Source organism: Haemaphysalis longicornis, unplaced genomic scaffold (assembly GCF_048455015.1).
Source record: "Haemaphysalis longicornis isolate Haplotype H1 unplaced genomic scaffold, Haemaphysalis longicornis Haplotype H1 scaffold_1, whole genome shotgun sequence".
Classification (NCBI taxonomy): domain Eukaryota; kingdom Metazoa; phylum Arthropoda; class Arachnida; order Ixodida; family Ixodidae; genus Haemaphysalis; species Haemaphysalis longicornis.
The window spans coordinates 413,815,985-413,836,028 of record NW_027526203.1 but is presented as its reverse complement, the minus strand read 5'-3'; the positions used below and the strand labels follow the sequence as shown (position 1 = coordinate 413,836,028).

Sequence of the window (20,044 nt, the reverse complement as noted above, 5' to 3'; positions counted from 1 at the left end):
CCAGCTTCTACCATCTCTGGAAAATCATTATGCCAAAAATGAGGACAACGTGCTCAGTTGTGAACTATGTTTTCGCGATGGACGGATATCTGCTATACTTTGGAGCATTTTGTTTGTGAAAACCTTCTAAAAGCTCGTTTTCAGAAAGGTCACCTGCTGACTCCACAGATTTCGTTCCTGGAGTGGCGAGGACTCGCATTTTTTTAGCACTTCATATACCGTATTTACTCGCATAATCCTCGCACTTTTTTTTTCTGAAAAGTCAATGCAAAGGTAGGGGTGCGAGAATTATGCGGAGAAAAAAATTCGGTGCACAGTGTTGCCAATTTGCCTTATGCCAATCCCGCTAAATTTAGCGGTCGTTTTTTGTATATGTAAGCTCAGTGTTGCCAACAGCAGCTATTTCTTTTTATTTCATTATTTACAACGTAAACAGTCTTCCGTCGATCAGCGATCATGAAATTGCCGCCTTTGCTTTCTGGTGCGCGCCCTATCTCGTCGTCGTATGTGCATGCCCAACTCCAGTAACGCACGTTGAAGTCTGTGACGCCGAAGTGCCTGCCTGCGGTACGGTTGCCGTGTTCGATCGCGTACTCTTTCGCTTTCAATTTGAAAGCGGTAGTGTAGCTAGCGTTCTTCCCCATGGCGAAGCGGCACCAAGCACGAAACAAAGATCAAAAAGTTCTCAAAATGGCAGCGAGCTATCCACCACTGACGCGAGTGACTCACTGACTGCTGCCGCTCAACGACGGGACCACGACGGCGACACGACGACACGACAGCGGGCTGCACGAACACCGTCAAGTTGCGCGCACGCGAAACATGTGCGAAACCGGCTCAAGGACAGTGTGAGTAGCGTGTTAGGGCTCCTGTTAGGGAGTAGCCATGCAGGTTGTTAGGGTGCCTGGATGGCCTTGGATACACAGCGTTCTCCGCCGGACGGAGAGGCGGCGGGGGAGGGCGCGCATTGGAGAGCGCGTGCACCATGCGGGTTTCGCGAGCAGGCAACTTTCGCCGCTGCGAAGTTGGGGGTGCGAGGATTACGCGAGTGCGAGGATTACGCGAGTAAATACGGTAATTTGTCCCATTCATTGCATTTTATCCTTGACCTCGATCAGCAGGCCACCATTGCCATTTATTGTGCTATGTAGCCAGCCCTAATGAGGCTTGACAGACATTTGGAGACTACGAAATGTGTAATTTTATTTTTTTCATTTTAATTTTCAGAGTGTGAAAATAAATATCGAAGTTTTATGGCAAGAATTCAAAGTTTGTTTCAGGGAGCCCTCTTCTGATTACTAGCGATGACTAGACAATGGGTTAGAGCTTACAATACAGCATTTGAATGTTTGGCACTAATCATGGCTGCCCAGTGTGTAGAACAAATCAAATCTGTGCGTTAGCCACGATAATACTGCCTAAGGAAGACTAAGCCTAATATTCTGAGTCTTTCCTCCACTCCAGCCTCCAGTGGAGGCGATCCTTGAAATCGATTTCCCCATGCATAAGCATTGCGAAATCCTCCCCTCAGCAGAGAGGAGGGAGCAAATGGAGTGGAGGAGGGACTCAGAATACGGCCCTAAGAGAGGCTACTGCACACCACCTTTCTGCCCTAAGGGGGCAAAAGGAAGACGCAGAAAAACAGCAGGTGACAGAACGGGCAGGGAAATAGGACAGAAAGAGGAGAGGGGAGGGGACAGAAACCGCGACTGGCTGATCTCCCTTGGATCACACAGCGTGAGGGTACAGTCTACAAGAAGCCAGGGCCAAAGTGGTGCGTTCCCTTGGCCAAGGGGCCTCAAAACAGGTCCGGAACAACGTCTGCATCGGCTCAGCCACAAGCGTGCCCTCTTTCCCCGAACCCGGCTGAGTCACACCTAGCCGAAGACATGCACAAGTCCAACCCTTGCGCGCTTGGGGTCGGAAGTGGCACAACTTAGTGCCACCAAGTTTACACAGGGTGCCCCATGTTTAGGCAGGGCACTGAGTATCTACCACAATTAGAAAAGTCCCTTTCTGTCTTTCTGACACATGTGCACACTTTTAGTAGAAACGAAACAATTCATAAAACAACTTTTTCGTAAAATGCAAAGATTGATGCACCCTGAGTGAGCCTCTTCAAATGTTTGGCCTTCAACCCTGTGACCTCAAGATCTGGTAGCTCAAGTGCAACCACAGATGGTGCTCGAAACTATCAGATTCTCATCAAACTAAAAAAATTGCTCTCCACAACAAGCCCAATGTAACACATCCAAAAAGCTAAAGGCAATGAATTTGCCATAGGCGATAAATTGATGTTTCGGTTTTCAAATAGACAAGGCCATATTAAAAACATCGACTGCTTGTTTTCCAGCACTGAGTGGAAAAACGATTTTTTTGTTCCTTTCTCTGCTGCAGACACTGCGCTTTGCAGAAAAGCATCCCCTTGATGGACAGGTGAAGTTTGAATTTTGCAATATGTGCTTGCATGAAGTACCGTCCCCATCCCATGCATCAGTAAACTGCTGCACTTAACTAAGTGCAAGTTTCAGCTAAATTTGACCTTTCAGGTGCACTTTTCGTAAAATTTGACAAGTTTTCGGGCAAGGTTTCTTTGTTGCAGCCTCTATGCAGGTTTTTTCTCCCGTGCAGACCATTTCAAGCATACAAAAAAAAAAAAAGAATGTAAACTTGTTTGTAAGTACAGTGTAGACCGCTTATAACGTATGTCGCGGGAGCTGTAAAAATCCGCACTATAAGCGGTACCGCACTATAACTAAAACATGCGCGAATCCAACCACATCGTCACCAAACTCTCAAATCATCCTTTATTTATCATCCCTCAAACGCACGGCACTTAAAAGCAAAGGCCTGGTCTTTATATCGTATTTTTTATTTTCATCAGCCGCTACTGCAGGGTCACTGCAAGCGCGGTGTTACAAACAGCGAGCACGGCTTTAACTTCCGTTGCGTTTGTGTTTCGGAGGATCGTGGCTGCGTTTTTAGCGTCTATGAACAGATGCCGCGGAATGTGATAAGAATGCCAGCAGGACTTCTTTTTTTTTTTTACCCCACCTTGTGTTCACGATGCCGAAGGCGGCTGCTTATCAGCGCAGCGTACTGGAGGGGGGAATCTTCGGCTTCGTGCGGCTTGCTTGGTCGGAAAGGGAAGGAGCGGTGGCTTATCTGCACAACGTTCTAAAGTGTGAACCGCATGGAGCGATTGCAGTGCACGCATGGAACATGCGCTGCACGCCGCAGGCGCGGCGACGCCGGCCCGGTTACAACTGGCGTGGTGTGCGGCGCGTTAAGAGGCGGCAACATGGCGTCGGCCCTGGCCACAAAGTGGTGCAGGCAGCTCCAGCGACCGCTTCTAACTGCTCGCTGAAATGCCGCACGAAGCACAAGCGAGCGTGCTCACGCAAGAAAAGAGCTGCTAATATGGGCGAAAAGAGGAATATAAACTGCCATTCACGTTGCTTGTGAAAGCGCCCATCAAAAAACACTGCGGTGGTAGGCCTAAACATCTCTGACGCGGCCAGCTGGCTTGTCGGAGCGTTTCGGATCTCCCGCCATTAGGTGTGCCTCTCCCCATTGGTGCAAGTCGTCAGGCTCCTGCCAATGCCACGCGAAGAAGCCACCGCGAGCACAAAATCGTCGACACGAGAGTAGGAAAAAAAAAAAAAAAAAAAAAGCACGCGCAACGCCGACGTGCACGAATCGTGTGTGAAAATGCGCACGGACGGGGACGGGGGTCGCTATCTTCCAAGGTGCGTCAAGCAATGTCAGTTGTGGTTATAACGTAGGCGTGAACTAAAGGGTGCCTATTCTTTTCTTGCGTGTCGAAGTTAGTTGTGGTTATCACGTAGGCGTGAACTAAAGGGTGCCTATTCTTTTCTTGCGTGTCGAAGTTAGAGAAGAGCAAGGGGTGCGCGCTGCGTCAGATGGCCGATTTCATTCTTTCTTCTTTCTTTTGCTACCCTAAAACGATGCCCCAGCTGCGCCGGTCGACCAGCAGTCCCGCCAGAAAACCGCACTATAAACGCTATTGTGCTTCGGCCAACCGCATTCTAAGCGGTATGCTTATGCATTGAGTTCTATGGGAGGTGAACCGGTGGTCACAAAAACCCGCGCTATATCCGGTCCCGCACTATAAGCGGTTACGTTATAAATGGTCTACGCTGTATACCAACTTTGCAATAACCAAACTGCTCAAGATTTCCCAACACCTGGTAGGCCAATCACTGACTACTGACCTTCTTTTTCAGCTCTTCCAGCCTCCGCTCGTGCCGCTCAACCGACGCCAAGCGAAAAGGCTTGGGCTTAGTTGCAGCTGCTGGGAGACGAGGTTGGCGGAACGCATGGTCCGGCTTTGGTGCTGGCTGTGCCCGAAACGTCGGCTTCGACACTTCCGCCTGGAACGTTGGATGAGATTAGATCAACAAGGCAACCTTATGTCTGTCTCACATAAAAAAATCTTGCTTGTCCAACGAATCTGTGCGACTAGAGAAGCCACTGGAACACGGATTCATCCTATAGGGAGCGTGCAACAGAACACTGGCCGCCCTCATGAGCACTTTCCACACTACGTGGTGGGCAGCCGAGCAGACAGCCCTGATGTTGTCACGGAGAGACGGTGACTTCGTGATGTCGCATATGAACTGTTGGGTCGTGAACTGTGCACATTCTTACGCTAATTGCCTGCTGGGAACAAAGTTTTTTTCAGTTGTCAACATGGCCATGCCTTCAGGGTCAGCGAACGCAATGGATACGCAGTGTGCACCGCGTGAAGTGGTTGTTGACATTTACGTCCAACTATGCCCATGTGCAGGAGATGATCCTCTTTTTTTTTTTTTTTTTGCATAGTGCCGATGAAACTGAATTGCAGCGGGCAAAGTGAGGAAGAATATGCAGTGCCCAATTCATTGGTGGTAAACCATAGACGAATCCAAGACCACCATTTCGTGCGCCTACAATTTTCCTGCCAGTCTACTGCAAAAAGGCCTGCGATCACCGGAAAGAGACTCCCATTATGACAGCTCAGTCTGTTTCTGCTATTACTTACCAGTTAAATATTTTCTTGTATGGGAATCTCGTAAGCCATTCCCAGCAGATAGAATGAGCGTTCATTTGGTTGGTAAGGATAAAAAGCAGAGGATAAAAAGAATGAAAAGAATGCAGCTGCTTGTAGTATCACCAGTGGCAAAACCTTTAGCGCACAGTCCGTTTCTATGTAAGCAGCAATGATCATAGAAACGTGTGCACCCACTTTGTTTGATGAGCCCACTTTACCAATTTCAATACTCCTGAGTTAACTGCCTCAGAAACCTTCATTAGTGGGAAATTGCCCTATACACAACTGCACTGCACCATATGAAAGTTCGGCGAAGGCCCAAAAATGTTTCACTGAGATTTTCGTCCTTGAGGGTTTTCCTTGTTAGGGTTCAAACTCTAAATGCAGGGGTGAGACAGCTGAATCAGATTTGGGAGCAGTTTTCGGAGCAGCGAAATCTCGATTTTAGAGCAGAAGAACCTTGATTTGGAGCAGAACAACATTTATTATGCCACCTTGGGAGTAAAAATCAAATTTTTGGCTACTCGGGGAAAAGTGCGCTTTTTAATCGGTTTGAATTAACCCATTAACCGTGAAGTGCCCAAAGTAAAGGTTGGCAAATTTTGTAGGGGTATAAAAGTTTATCTTTCCAACAACTAAAAACCAAATGTTCAAGAAGCACATCTATTTATTATCCCCGGTAGCCTGAAAGATGGACAGTTGGGAAGACGAAGTTGTTTTGCAGTTAGCACTTCGCATGTACCAGGTAGTACGGAAATACACCTTTGACCATGATGATTGCATGTCAAATATTCTCAGTAACAGCAGCATGGTTACTTGCTTATAAATGGGGTAAATTACCAATAATGTGCAATTAAGCAGAGTCAGAAATCAAACATCTGGGTTTCTGACACAGCTAAGGCAAGGTGATAAAGAAATATTGTTAAAATGGCAGCCTTACTCTGGTGGGAGACAAGCTGAGAAACCTCAATTATTTTAATGCCTTCCTCAACTAACAAGATGAACAATGGGTAAATATGAATACTATCAGTTTTTTTTGTATCAGACACTTTATTTTTCTAAAATATGTAAAAAGCAGCCATAATCGTTTGTCTTTTTTCACTGCGAACTGCTACTCAACCGTTGATCGGACATTAAAAAATGTGTTGAATGTGACCTCATTTTTCTAAGTTAAAACAAAAATAATGCGACAAATGTTTAGCTTTCTAGAATACTCAGGAATTCAGTGCCATTTTGTGTAAATATCGCGAAAATTGAGAAACATGTTTTTAGAATGACGTCGAAAGGTGGGCCTTTTTCCAAATTCTCATTTGTTGTCGCACTTTACGAAGCGGTATTTTCATTCTTTCTAGAGCATTGAGCAGAGTATGAGGTGTTCAACAGCCCCTCCTAAACATGTCTAAAAAACTAGACAGCATAGCCTATAGGGCGATGTGTAAAAAATTTTTTTTTAGAAGTGCCACTTTTGAACAACATTGGTCTCGCCACTAGGTTTGAGAAATATTTTCTCAAAAATATAATTATTGCAAATTTAATTTTCAATAACCCAGCAGAAAAGTTGGCAAATATTTGTTTAAAAAATTAGAAAAATTTGTAAAAATTTTCGCTTCGTTTTACAGGTCCCCAATATTGGCACGCCAAGCAATGTGGAAAGTAGCTTGGCCCGATCGCGTTCTAAACATTTTTTTATTAAATCAACTATGGTGTTCCTCACTAAACTAATGCCAGTTCCATGGTGAAGATACAATGTTCTACACAATACTAAAGTTTCAACTCAAACAAATGATCATGGAACCACTTTGGCTGTCCTTATCTGAACATACGCTCCCGTCTTTCGAGTCACGCAACTTCTCACAACAGATCAAACGACTAAATGTAAAACCATTCACCCCCATAACCAAAACCACGGTAGAAATCGGTGAAGAGCATCTTCACCACACCAAGATGGCGGCGCCCCGTTATGTCGTTCCCGAGGTGCGACGCTCCGAAAGTTAACGTTTTTTTCATCAACTTGCACAATCAGTTTGCCACCTCAGTACACAAGTATTTTTCCTACAGGACTGTGCAATGGTTTTTGATGGGAAAACTTTTTAAAACGCACAGAATATAACATGAACAACCCGACTTTGTGACTTTCGAAAAAACCATCTCCGGGCCAATTTTATGCTGGTTTTTTATTGAATGATCAATCAAACCTTTGCAAACAGCATCACCTTGAGGATGCTGGAAAATTATGCTGTCAGTAAACATTCTCCCCAGTGAAACTGACGGGAGTGTTAAAATCCTTGGCTCTCAGACTGTTTTGGAGCAGCCTGGCGCAGGAAAACAAATTTGTATCAAAACTGCGCAATATGCGCAGCTGTCTCACCCCTGTAAATGGAATAATTACTAGTTGAGCATAAAAGCTTTTAAAATGTTAAATATCTCCGAATCTCTTCAGAAATATTTTTCACTTCAAAAATTTGGCATCGTCACATGACAGTGCTGAAAAGCAATACCATTACAAATGTATATAAGTAAGAATACTCTGTGCAATGGTCACCTCACTCACCATTTATCATTTTAGTAAAAAAGAGCCAGTGTTTTTCAGCACGTATATTTATGCAAGATAGGCCTGATTTCTGCTTCCGAAGCAAACGTAGCAAATAGTGATTTTGTTGAATAACTTTGAAACAAACTGTATATTTTGCAATTTCGAATACAAGAGCTGAAATTTGCAATTTCTTGCTTGAGCATCAGTATCTAGCTTGTATAAAAAAGTTATTTTTGTACATGTTTTTTTATTAAAATAAACACAAAAATATATCCTCCAGCTTCTAGCTGTTAATTAAACAATATAAATTTTATGTGCAGGCAACTTTCATCACCTGTGTCGACCATGAGCGTTTCAAAGTGTGCCCTCGGGGGAGAGGGGGGTATCATTCTCGTGGGTTCCTGTCCCGTACTAAGAAAGCCCAAATTACACTTTTAAAGGAGCCATGAAGAGAAAACACAAGTTTGGTTCATTCGAAAGATTGCCTCGTTAGAACCATACTGACACCACTTTTAACACAAACTTCGCTCAAATAAGCTACATAATTAGGAAAAAAGGGAATGACCATGCGACCCACCAGCTCATTTTCCGCAACAGAACCTATGATGTCACACGAGAATGCTCTGCGATTGGCGGAGGTCGGCAAAAGCAAACGCAATAGGCAGGGCTTACCAGTTTGCATAGTGAGCTATATGCCCTTTAAACATACTGCACATTCCTTTTATGACACTAAGAACGGTGGAGTAAACAGTTGAAGTTCCGAACGAACACGCAAGCGTGTGCGCCAATGCGTACGAAACTACCGCCGGCCGAGCTCGACGTCTCGCCGTCGCGCAGACGAATTTTTGGGTTCGAGGCTCTTAGGGGCCAACGAACCGTCCCAGCACGCACAGCCGCGACCTTGCTTGGTATCGTAATCCCTTCACAGGAGGTTGGCCGTCATATCGCCAACCAGCAAAGGTAAAAATAGAAACGAGGGGAGTAAGGAACAGCAAGCAGCGACGAGATAGTGACAGTCGTCGCAGTTTCGGAATGGTGTTGGCTTGCTGCTGCTGCTATTGTTAGGAGCTCGTTTCCAGTTTACAACTACTGAAAACTTCAGTTTGTTCGAGTACTTTACAATGAAATTTCGTTGCTACGTTTTGAACTGCCCATGTAGTACGGGCAAATCGTCGAGGGAGTGCGACATCCCCGCCGGTGAGATCTCCTTTCATGTGCTGCCCAACGACGAACCTCGGCGAAGCAAGTGGCTACGTTTTGTGAACTTTGCAAACGGAGAAGAAAGAGAGCTAAAGGAAGTACGAGTGTGCTCGCTTCATTTCCGAGGACGTGATTACGGCAGGGACCCTTACGTAAGCTCACTCCTGGGACATGCTGGCGCTTGTCGCCGACTTCGTCAAATCGCCGTCAAAGCGCTCTGACCTTGGGGGAAAAAAATGCCGTACACACCGCGCATTGACGCTCGTATCTTTCTGGTCGAAGCAGAGAGCTCGCGCGAACGGCTTTCCATACACGACACCGGCCAACTGGCATAAGCGATACTGCTACTGAAATTGAACTATTATAAACCGTAATAAAAATACGGCACATACGTTTCGTCCGTCGCGACGGGGCTGATGAGGCAGCAGTGCCGACGGCTGGGCGTTCATTTGTTGTGGCTATCGCGGAATGGTCGGTTTTCGGTCCATCCGCGTATCCCACAACTCCTGCCGCTCGTGCACTTAGAAGCATTGAGCGTTCAAGTGGTGTGAGGTTGTTAAATGCAAGCCCGAGCTTCTCGGCGAGAGTTTTGTTCTCCGGATCAGGCGATTCCATGACTAGGGCTGCGGGTGCACTAGGTTTGACTAGTATTTTTAAAATGGCCGCCGTCTCCGTTTCGGCATGAGTTCCGGTTCCTGTTTGATTCCCGCGTGTGGGTGCTATATGGAGTCGACATACTAAGTATCTCTTTCATGGACCGGCTCGTATGACGCCATTGTTCACGTCACGAAATGTGCAATTTAGCGGGAGATTTAAAATTTTGGCTTAAATTGCCTTATTTCTCAGTGAATAAAGCATGATTTGCTTCCGGGAAAGCGCTTAGGGTACTATGAAACACCTAATCTTTCGAATAAAACAAACTTTTGTTTTCTCTTCATGGCTCCTTTAACACCTATGCTGCAAGTGTCCTTGCATACGAAAAGTCTGAATACAGGGTTCGTACAGGCTTCAAAAGCAAAAATTCAAGGGTTTTCAAGGACCAGAAAACACATTTTCAAGGTTCCCATCTAATGTTTTATCTGGGATTATTTATAACCTTTCCAACACAATGCAAAAGTTTTTTATTGCACAATACCTAAGCACACTAGTGCACATTTAGATAGGTGCTAACGGGTTCGTAAATGCTCCCCCAGCTTTATTTTTTTTATTTCATGGCTGGTATTTACAGGTTTTTTTCTTTGTGTTTTTCTGAGGCTGTTTGATTTCAAAACTTAGTTTATGTTGCCTGCATTTCCTGTTTTGTCAGCAAGAGCATCAGCTGGAGCAAGTGTTGCTCCAAGGCAGGATGAACTATGTGCACGTCCACCATTTGCACGTAAAAGCAAACGTAGATGGAGCGTATGAAGCACAGACTAGATGGAAGATACAAGATAGAGAACAGAAGCTGACTTTCACTGGATTGTATCATGATATAAATTAGATTGACAAGTGCCTGCTCCCAATGTTGCCTTGTAATAATGAAAATCCACCAAACTTGTAATTTCACGCAATACACTGAAACTGGATTGTTACAAGGTTTCTTTACATTTGTTAACACCTAAAATCTATGACAAACACTTTAAATTCTTGTGAAAAGGCAAGGGCATTGATTCTATCCGGAAAAATCAAGGGTATTCAAGGACCATTTCAAAATTCCAGGACTTTCCAGGCCTTGAAATTGACACTCCTAAATTCAAGGGTTTTCAAGGTTTTGAAGGACCTGTGCGAACCCTGTGAATACCGTATTTACTCGCATATTCCTCGCACTTTTTTTTCGGAAAAGTCAATACAACGTTAGGGGTGCGAGAATTATGCGGGGGAAAAAAAAATCCGGTGCACAGTGTTGCCAATTTGCCTTATGCCAATCCCGCTAAATGTAGCGGTCGTTTTTTGTATATGTAAGCTCAGTGTTGCCAACAGCAGCTATTTCTTTTTATTTTATTATTTACAACGTAAACAGTCTCCCGTCGATCAGTGATCATGAAATTGCCGCCTTTGCTTTCTGGCGCGCGCCCTATCTCGTTGTCGTATGTGCGTGCCCTACTCCAGTAACGCACGCTGAAGTCGGTGACGCCGAAGTGCCTGCCTGCGGCACGGTTGCCGTGTTCGATCGCGTACTCTCTCGCTTTCAATTTGAAAGCGGCAGTGTAGCTGGCGTTCCTCCCCATGGAGAAGCGGCACTAAGCACAAAACAAAGATCAAAAAGTTCTCAAAATGGCAGCGAGCTATCCACCACTGACGTGAGTGACCCACAGTCTGACTGCTGCCGCTCAACGACGGGACCACAACGGCGACACGACGACACGACAGCGGGCTGCGCGAACACCGTCTAGTTGCGCGCACGCGAAACATGCGCGAAACCGGCTCAAGGACAGTGTGAGTAGCGTGCTAGGGCGCCTGTTAGGGAGTAGCCATGCAGGTAGTTAGGGCGCCTGGATGGCCTTGGATACACAGCCCCCTCCGCCGAACGGAGAGGCGGCGGGGAGGGCGCGCGTTGGAGAGCGCGTGCACCATGCGGGTTTCGCGAGCAGGCAACTTCGCCGCTGCGAAGTTGGGGGTGCGAGGATTATGCGAGGAACCAAAAAATCCAAGTTTTGGTGGCTCACATTAGGAGTGCGAGGATTACGCGAGTGCGAGGATTACGCGAGTAAATACGGTATTGGTTTTTCTAGGTGGATTCACCTAATATAATTGTACAAAAAGTGTTGAGACCATAACCGGCACCAGCGTGTGATAATAAACGTGCACATTTGCCTGAAACTGTAGCTTCGCAAGTGCAGTGAGGTCAATGTTTCCAATATTCGCACACCGTTAATGCAAGAGGCACTCACAAAAAAAAAAAAAAAAAAACACACACACACACACACACCATGATAACAGCCCCTTCCACCACAAAGCCCAACATTGAAGATGAAACAATTCCATGGGGCCATCAGGTCTGCTTACGTGGCTTCCATGTGACAGCATTATGGCTTCCACGGGCACTGTGAGCCTTGTGCACTTTGGCATTGTCGGCTTACTTGCATGGTGCACCCCACACTTAGCCGACAAGGGAACTGGGGCTTGAGCACTGCCCATTCTGAGGTGCAGCAAGAGTCACTCAACAGCTTTGACCAACACCAGGGAGACTGACAGCTTTTTTTTTTTGGTGCGCTATGGAGCTACGAGCCATGTGGAGCCAATAAGGGGCTTGCACTCTTTCTCTCTCGCTCTCTTTTTTTAATTTCTCCTCTTAACCCCTTTTTGCTTTACGTAAAAGCTGTGTTCAACGTGCTCACATGACATTTTGGGGCCATCCGCTGCTTACACCACTGTGTTTTTCACCTCATGAGGCATAAAAGGATTGAACCTTAAGAATATGCCGTCTAGTGCAGTGTTGCCCACAATGGCAATTATGTTCGTACCCAGACAAAAGGCAGATAATGCAAGGTATTAATATTAGCTTCACACTGGTTCTCTGCAAACGTTTGAAAGATTTATGACTAATACAAAAAAATAAATCTCATGCACAATCCACATAGCCAGTGTGTGATCTTTGCACAAATCAGAAGTCATAAATCTTGGAAAATAACAAGCACCTCTTCCCTGCTTCTCAAACAGTAGACAGGCTGATGAGAAGCCAAGATAATATCTATCGTGCCTTAGCTGCCCTAACAACATGACTGCATTTCAGGGATTTTCCCCCTAAACTTGTGGCCCTGAGCGAGTTGGACGGATGGCGAAGAAAAAAAAAGCAATGACGTCCATAATTAGGGATGTTCGCACATGTTGTCAGGAACCACACACTGCTGCAAGACAGCAAGGTTTCCTGGAACATTGGCAACCGTTGAAGATTTCACAGCAAATGGTACTAATAAGTCATCATCATGACGAAAGCCCCTCTCATAGACAACCAACTACTCCTAACCCATGCTCTCCAAATACATTCTTTGTCACCTAATTTTCTTATTTAACCCCCTTCTCGTTATTGGCTTTACCGAACCACAAGTACCATCCCTCAGTAGCCCGTTTTTTTTTAATGGTTCCCCTGTTGTCAATGCTCCAAGTTACGAGGCAGGCCCAACTCATCTCTTAATTTGAGCCAGGAAGCGAGTTTGCTCTCTAGCCCAACACGCTCATTTCCTCTCCCTGAGCATTACTCCAATCCATGGCTTATTAGGGTCAACCCAAGTTCTTTCTCAATGTGTTTAGTAGGGGGCCAGTTGTTTATGCCACACAAGTCTTCACTGGCAGCCCACATTGGTGTATACCATTCTTTGCAATGACGGATGTAGCTTCACCACTCTAAACGCTTGCCAAATGCACACCAGCTACCATTATTATATGCCGGATTTTTTCCTCATTGTTTCAACTGGCACTGACAACGTGTCCAAGGTACGTTATATTTATCCACCTAAAGGGCAATAACTCGAACTCATTTCTGAACCCAGCCATCAGGACAGAAAAAAGGGCATGCATTCAATAGTCACTCTGCTGGACACGGCAAGGAATCAACCGGTGCCAGTAGCGACTGGTGGCCTCCTACCTTTTCTAGCATGCTCTGTGCCTCTGCTTGCCTCAGCTGTCGACGTTGCACAATTCTTTCCTGCCTGGCTTGGAAGGATGATGAAAAGGCCTTGACTTCCGTCTTTCGTGGCTGTCGAGCAGGAGGCTTGCAGGGCTGCTTGGCTGGTTGCTGACGTTTTGTGGAACCACGTGCCGAAGTGGCATTTGTACGAGAGACCGAATGACGAGCAGCCTTCGAGGCACCAGCCCCTTTGTGCTTGCCTTGCTGGTCCTAAAACAAAATACAAATCATCAAATGTTAGCAAACATGTTTCCTAACTCAACAGCACACACATCAATGAAACTAGCCTGGAACTTCAAGGGCAGCTCATTGGTCAGTTTGGTACTTCCTGCCTCTATCACTATTTTAGAAGTCAGTTTAAATATTTTGTTGCTGTAGGCAATGCCGTGTCTTATTTATCAGGCATCTGGGCATTCAGTGCCTGCACATATCCCGCCGGTAGAAACAGAATTCAACTACAGATGGCTTCTTCAATGTTGGCTCTCTTCAGAAGGCATTTATTGTTTCATTCCAGCAACAGTGTGTGCTGCAAGGAGCGACAGATTGCAATTTCAAAGGGTCACTGTCAGCATGACCAATTGTTTACTATTTAGCACCTATCAACACCATTTTACGAGACTCCTGCACCTTTTGGCATAGATATTGCTGCTCTGAAATCTGAAATCATGCAGCCTAATCTCGAGTAATAATCCCAAGGGGAATGGAGAGCTAGCTGGTCTGGAAAGGAAACGTCATCTCAAATACCCGAGAGGTTGCACTAGATAGGTGCAGAAGAAGTAGTTGCGGTTTTTTGGCACAGCAACCTTTCGATTATAATGTGCCAAGCACAGGGTAGAATAGTTAAGTGAAGGTTAAAAAGTGTTTTCAAGGTGCTGTGAAGATTAAAAACATTATTTTAAAAGAACTCAAAGGTGTACGTAGCTAAAACCAATGTACAAGGCCGATGTCTTCAAAAAATACGAAAATGCTACTAAAATCTACCATTGGTTCATCACTAAGTAAAAGCATAGGGTGCAAAGAGATGCAAAAAATGTATAATGCTCTGAAATGTCTCATGCGTGCTCCTTCAAGGTGTGGGCAACTTATTAAAACGTAGTACAGTAAGAGTATCTTCACAGTGATGACCTACAGGTTCCTGTTCTTTTTGGATCAGGAAGCTGTGTGTGAGCACAGTGACCTATTCGCAGTCTGCATAAAATAACCTCGTAAAAACAGTTTCTATGCCTGCAACTTTTCCATTCTGATAGGTATGGTTTCACTAGGTGTAACTTGTTTCCAGTTTGTCTCTCCCATTCACCACCATTGCATGCTCTGTTCACCACAATTGCATGCCAACACTGCATTAAAAGGTTTTGCCTTTCACAGCAAGCACCTGGCCGGAGAGCTTCTAGGAGAACTAAGCCACGCACAGTAGCTGTTACTGCTATTGTCGACCACAGAAGTTGTTCGCTAATGTACCCACGGCCAGACCTGTCCCCATCCCACGCCAGAGTGGTGCTACCTTCTACCACACTACCAGAGGCTCAGGAGAGTGCATATACTTTTACTCAAGTGATAACTGCACTACACTACACTAGTGCAGTAATAAATACACTATTACTGATTTTACAAAATCCTTGCGGGAGTGGATTTCTCGTAAGTGTGCTGTATGGTGCCCTATGTGCTCTGTACGGTGACAAAGGATGCTTCAAAATTCCCTTAAAGAATTAATAACAAAGACATAAAGGGTATTCAGTAGCCACTTTGCTTTGAACGGCAGGCACGGAGTAAAAAAAGTCGAACCTAGAGCCACTGGCTCTAGTCGAACCCTGGGGCCAGCAGCCTCCTACCTTTTCTAGCATGCTTTGTGCCTCAGCTTGCCTCTGTTGCCTACGTTGCATAACTACTTCCTGCCTGGCGTGGAAGGACGACGAAAATGGCTTGAGTTCTGTTCGTGGCTGTCGAGTAGACTCCTTGGCTGGTTTTTGGGCTTTGGTGAGACGGCGCTCAGCAGCGCCACTTTTGCGAGAGAGCCTTGGACGAGCAGCCTGCGGGGCACCAGCCCCTTTGTTGAAGGTTTGCTGACCCTGGAACCAGATGGGAACGCCCTGTTATCAATAACCCCACTTCAAGAATGAACAGAACAGTTGGCTGATTAATAAGGCCTCCAGGTGCCTTGGCCCAGTTACAATTGTAAGCAAACTATTATTTTTCAGTGCTGGCTGATTGCAGTTGACAACCATCAGCTTCACCGGTTCAGTTTTAGCAATAAATGTTGGGACAATTGGCTGAACCTAATGCTAGAGCCATTCTTGCAGATAACCATGAGGCTGCTTTAACCAGTTTTAAAGGGGCCACGCAGACAAAATACAAGTTTGTTTTATTCAAAAGATTTGGTGTTTTATAGTGCCCTCAGCACTTGTATGGCAAGACACGATGGTTTCTTCACGAAGAAATTAAAACATTTAAAGCAAAAATTTCAATTATCCCGCTAAGTCGTGTGTTTGCCAACGTCAACAATGACATCCAGAACAGGGCCTTAAAACTAAAGCTAGTCTGCTGACCAGGGCTGCTACCATCTCACAGACTGCCATTTGGTTACCTTGTTTATCACCCAGTTTCATAGATGGTGCTGGAATACCGCTGAGGTGCCAGTGTTTGCACTTTGCTTCTGGTCGGACTTCTATACCTGCCATATTTCAACAGCAAAGCTGTTTAGCAATTCGTTGTTTCCGGCGTTTCACAAAACTCAGTATAACAGTATAAAGAAAAGAAATCACCGGCGCCCGCAGGATTCGAACCTGTGTATGGTACATCAACGGAGCTGGAGTCAGTCATCTTACCCCCTCGACTATAACCGCAAGTTAGTACCCGAGATTCAAACTGCTCACTCGGCTGTGACTGGGGAGAGGCATCATGCAACCTGCTCGACACAGAACACGTGATAGGGTACACCTTGCATCTGCCGGCGCCTAGTTTAAGTGTGCACATTCTGTTCGTTCATTCTGCTTCTTCAATTCACTTCTTTGCCGTTATAGCAGTAAATATGGAGTAAAGGTTGTTGCGGCAGCGAAGAAGCAAATTGGCTGCAATCGCGAATGGTCGTGAAGGTTGCGTACAGCTTCACTAACTTCAAGTTTTACGCGTTAGTGTGAGCATCCTTCAGTTTTTTTATTAGGGTTGCTTCTATTCGTAAGCTATGACTCGACAAACATGGTCACGTAAGTGGCCGTGCCGCTTATGTCGGCCGACAAAGTGCCGCACTAACTGCTTCAATGTTTACGTGTTCCTTTGTAACTTCAATTGTTCACCCCATCATTCTTACTACTATAAAAAAATGTGCCCTAATAGTTTGTTCTGAGAGCTCGTTCTGTATAGGTCATTCTGCAAGCTTATAATCCAGTTCAATATGAGTTTGCTTTCGCCAACCTCAGCCAATCACATAGCTGTGCATATTACATCATAGGTTCTCGTGCGAGAAATGAGCTAGTGGGTCGCATGGCCATTCTCTTTTTTCATTATGATATAGCTTACTTGAGTGAAGTTCGCACTAAAAGTGATCTCAGTGTTATTCTAACGAGGCGATCTTTCGAATTAGAGGAACTTCATTTTGTCTGCATGGCCCCTTTAATTAAAGGGACACTAAAGGCTGAAAAAAAATTTGTTTTAACTGAAAGATCATACGTTTCACAGTTCTCTCAGCTTTTGTTGGGCGAGCAACGATGCGTTATTGAGAAACAAAGTTGACACTTCTCTCTCCCATTTACCTTTCATTTTTTTTTGTGACGTAGATATTGCGTCACAAAGCAGGAGTGAGGCACCGCTGCGGTCTCAAGTAAACAGTTGCCGCTCGGAGCTATCGCACTGGCAGCCGTAGCTTTTACGTCTCTAAACCATGGCCGACTCCAACGTTCCTCTGGCCAGGGAGGCTGGCTTGGACTTTTATGATTTGTTATCGAAGGAATGAGAAATGCTTTTAGATGCACAAGCGGCCGATGCGCCCGCTCACTTCCACCAGCCACCCAGACCCTTTCCAGCCGGCCGCGAGCGAAGCCCCTTGAGAAGTGACGGGCGCCGTTTCGAATATCCTGCAGGTGCAGCTGCCCGGATTGGTTGGATAGGGCAGCTAACCACCTGCAGTAAGAGCTGTATTCCTCAAGGGCGATACAGTTCAAATTGGGCGTGGGCAGGGGCGTGGGCACACTTTACTGATAGCAACATCCGCACACTGAGGGACAGCCAGATTAGAAGCTCAGACGGGTCGCCGAAATAACCACCTGCAGTGCATCTTGTTCCTTTTGTGGCTTCCTACATGCAGAAGCTTGGGCGTTCACCGTCGTAGGTTATTCACTTCACTAAGTGCGCACCAATGCTTTTCCAAAACGAAACTGAAAGCACGACGGCTGACTAAAGCGCAGGTTAAGGGGGGACGCGGGTCTTAGAATGGTCAGAAATGGCCAAAATGTCGATTTTGAGAAAATCCAATTTTTGGAATAATTGTACCTTCAAACACCTGCCTTCAAAATATCAACGCTAAATTCCATCGGGAAATACTCTAAAATAATGTTTTGAAACACTTCGGGGGCCACGAAATACCCCGAATCGGGCAAAGGTTGTTTCAAATTCCCGCACGTGCCGCGGGCGAAGCAGCCGACCGATTGCCGCCGTCTTGGCCTTGTTTTGAAGCTTGTTTCTTAGTGCGCATTTTGCGACATCTCAAAATGGCCTCGCTTGAGTAGAACGACCGCCCTTGCCAGTTTTCCGAAGGCGTCTTCTGGGCCGCTGATTGGCTGGAGCGCGCACGCGGTTTGAGTTCGTCGTCTGACGCCTCCCATTGGTCGGCGCAACTGCTACGTCAGTATTTTTTTTTTTTTTTTCACCATCATGGCATCTGCTACGCGCGTCTGACGGAGTCTGCTTTTCTGGCGCAGCGCTCGCTTAGAGTAGTTTTGCTAGACATTTTTGCGGTTTCTTAGGATTCTTTCATCGCACACTTTCGTGACTGATGCCAGGAGACGTACGTTTGAAGAGGACGATCAGTCGTGCGTTTGGGAAGCGAAAGCGTCGTCCGCCCGCATAGTGTGACTTCGGGCCACTCGTCTCAGCCGAATGAAAATTGTTCGCCGCCTCATATTGCTTCGCCTGTCCCATCGCCTGACCAACTACCTCAGGAATCCAGACTTGGTCCAAGCACGTCGCATCGACTTGACACAAGGTATTACACAGCGGAGCAGATCGCCGCGCGTACGGAACACGCAGACGAGATCAAGCGCGGCATGGAGACCAAATCACCAACGCAGTGGAAATTCGACCTCCTTGAAGTGGATCTGGCGCACTCGGAGGTAGAATCCGGCACAGATTTTGTCTTGGTGGATATGGCAGGGCTGAAAGACCTTTTTGCGCACGTCGAGTGCGGCAAGTGCGGGCTGGCGGCCCCGGACCCCGGATTTGAGACAGCTGACAGGCAGTACAGACTCGCCGTGAGGCTCCAGATGACGTGCTCTGTTTACGAACATCGTGTGGAGCGTTTTTTGTGACCAAGTCGAAAGGATTTGGCAGCATCACTCCTATTGAGGTAAACCTAATGGCTTTGAAAAGTATTCAAAGCATCGGAAAGGGGGTGTCTGCTCTGTGGGATTTTTGTGCTGGGATGAACTTATCCCACAGAGGCTAGCCTACACCACAAGACGTTCCAAAAAAGTGGTCCAGGTTTGCGAGGCCACTGCAGCAGCCTCTGAAGCAGATAGTGTGTGTGTAATCAAGGGCTTGTACAGGGACCTTGCTCAGCCGCCAAACAACATTGATGTCATGTTTGAGGGCACGTGGATGACCAGGGGACGGTCGTCACACATTGGAGTGGTACAGCAAGCCTTCTGCAACTTGTGAAAGCCACGACCCCCCCCCCCCCCCCCCCCCTCCCATTTTAACTTCAGTGTTGCGAAATCAAAGCTCAGTGTTTTGTCACAGGATCACCCGAACGTTTCCTGCCATACTGCCATAGGCCAACAAAGCTTGCCTTTCGGCTACTTTTTTTTCCCCCCAAAAGGCTCTTTTCAGGGCCAACAACAAGATGCATTTGCAGAGAATGCACTGCACAGTGTCCCACCCCTGTATCCTCTCAAACTTCCTGCGCAAAAACCACAACTAAAATAGCCTCACCAAAGAACAAAAAAAAAGGGGGCATCTGAAGCAAGTTTCACCCCTTCCTCCTTTGCTGCACCCAATATTCTGGGTACCAAAGTGCACTGTAACGAATGATGCTAGTTTACGAAGGACTAACGCCAGCGAGACGACACCAGATTTCACAACGCCAGCAAGACGCCAACCGATCTGAAGTTGATAAATTTTGCCGAATTCCTGATGGTGACGCTACTTGGCCTCTGGTATCTCCAGTAGTAGTTGACATTTTTGGAATCCAAAGACAGATTGGGGAATGGGAAGACCATTTCTTTGTTACAGGAAAATACTGCAGTTACACTACTGACCGTTCATTTCATAACACATGGCCAAACTTCAAATGCAGTTTTCTCAGTTTCATATTTTTTGGTCGTTTACCTCAGCCTTACGCAGCTTTTCGGAAACTTCTTTTTGCGTCATAAGGTCAATCTTGGTACCATTTTTTTCAGTACAACCTGAGGTACCCGATGACATTCTTAGTTTTTCGATATAGGTC

The 20,044-nt window shown here is 46.1% G+C and overlaps 1 protein-coding gene across 1 annotated transcript in view; it reads right to left on the bottom strand.

Annotated features, from left to right (window-relative positions):
• LOC144155543 (uncharacterized) overlaps positions 1-20,044 on the bottom strand; it is a 46,682-nt gene that overhangs the window by 8,816 nt on the left and 17,822 nt on the right. Inside the window, exons 9-11 of the mRNA XM_077687058.1 lie at positions 15,222-15,458; positions 13,351-13,602; positions 4,236-4,394 (exon numbers count right to left, since the gene is read on the bottom strand). Of these exons, the coding sequence (XP_077543184.1) occupies positions 4,236-4,394; positions 13,351-13,602; positions 15,222-15,458 (648 nt within the window). The remainder of the gene's footprint in view (positions 1-4,235; positions 4,395-13,350; positions 13,603-15,221; positions 15,459-20,044) is intronic.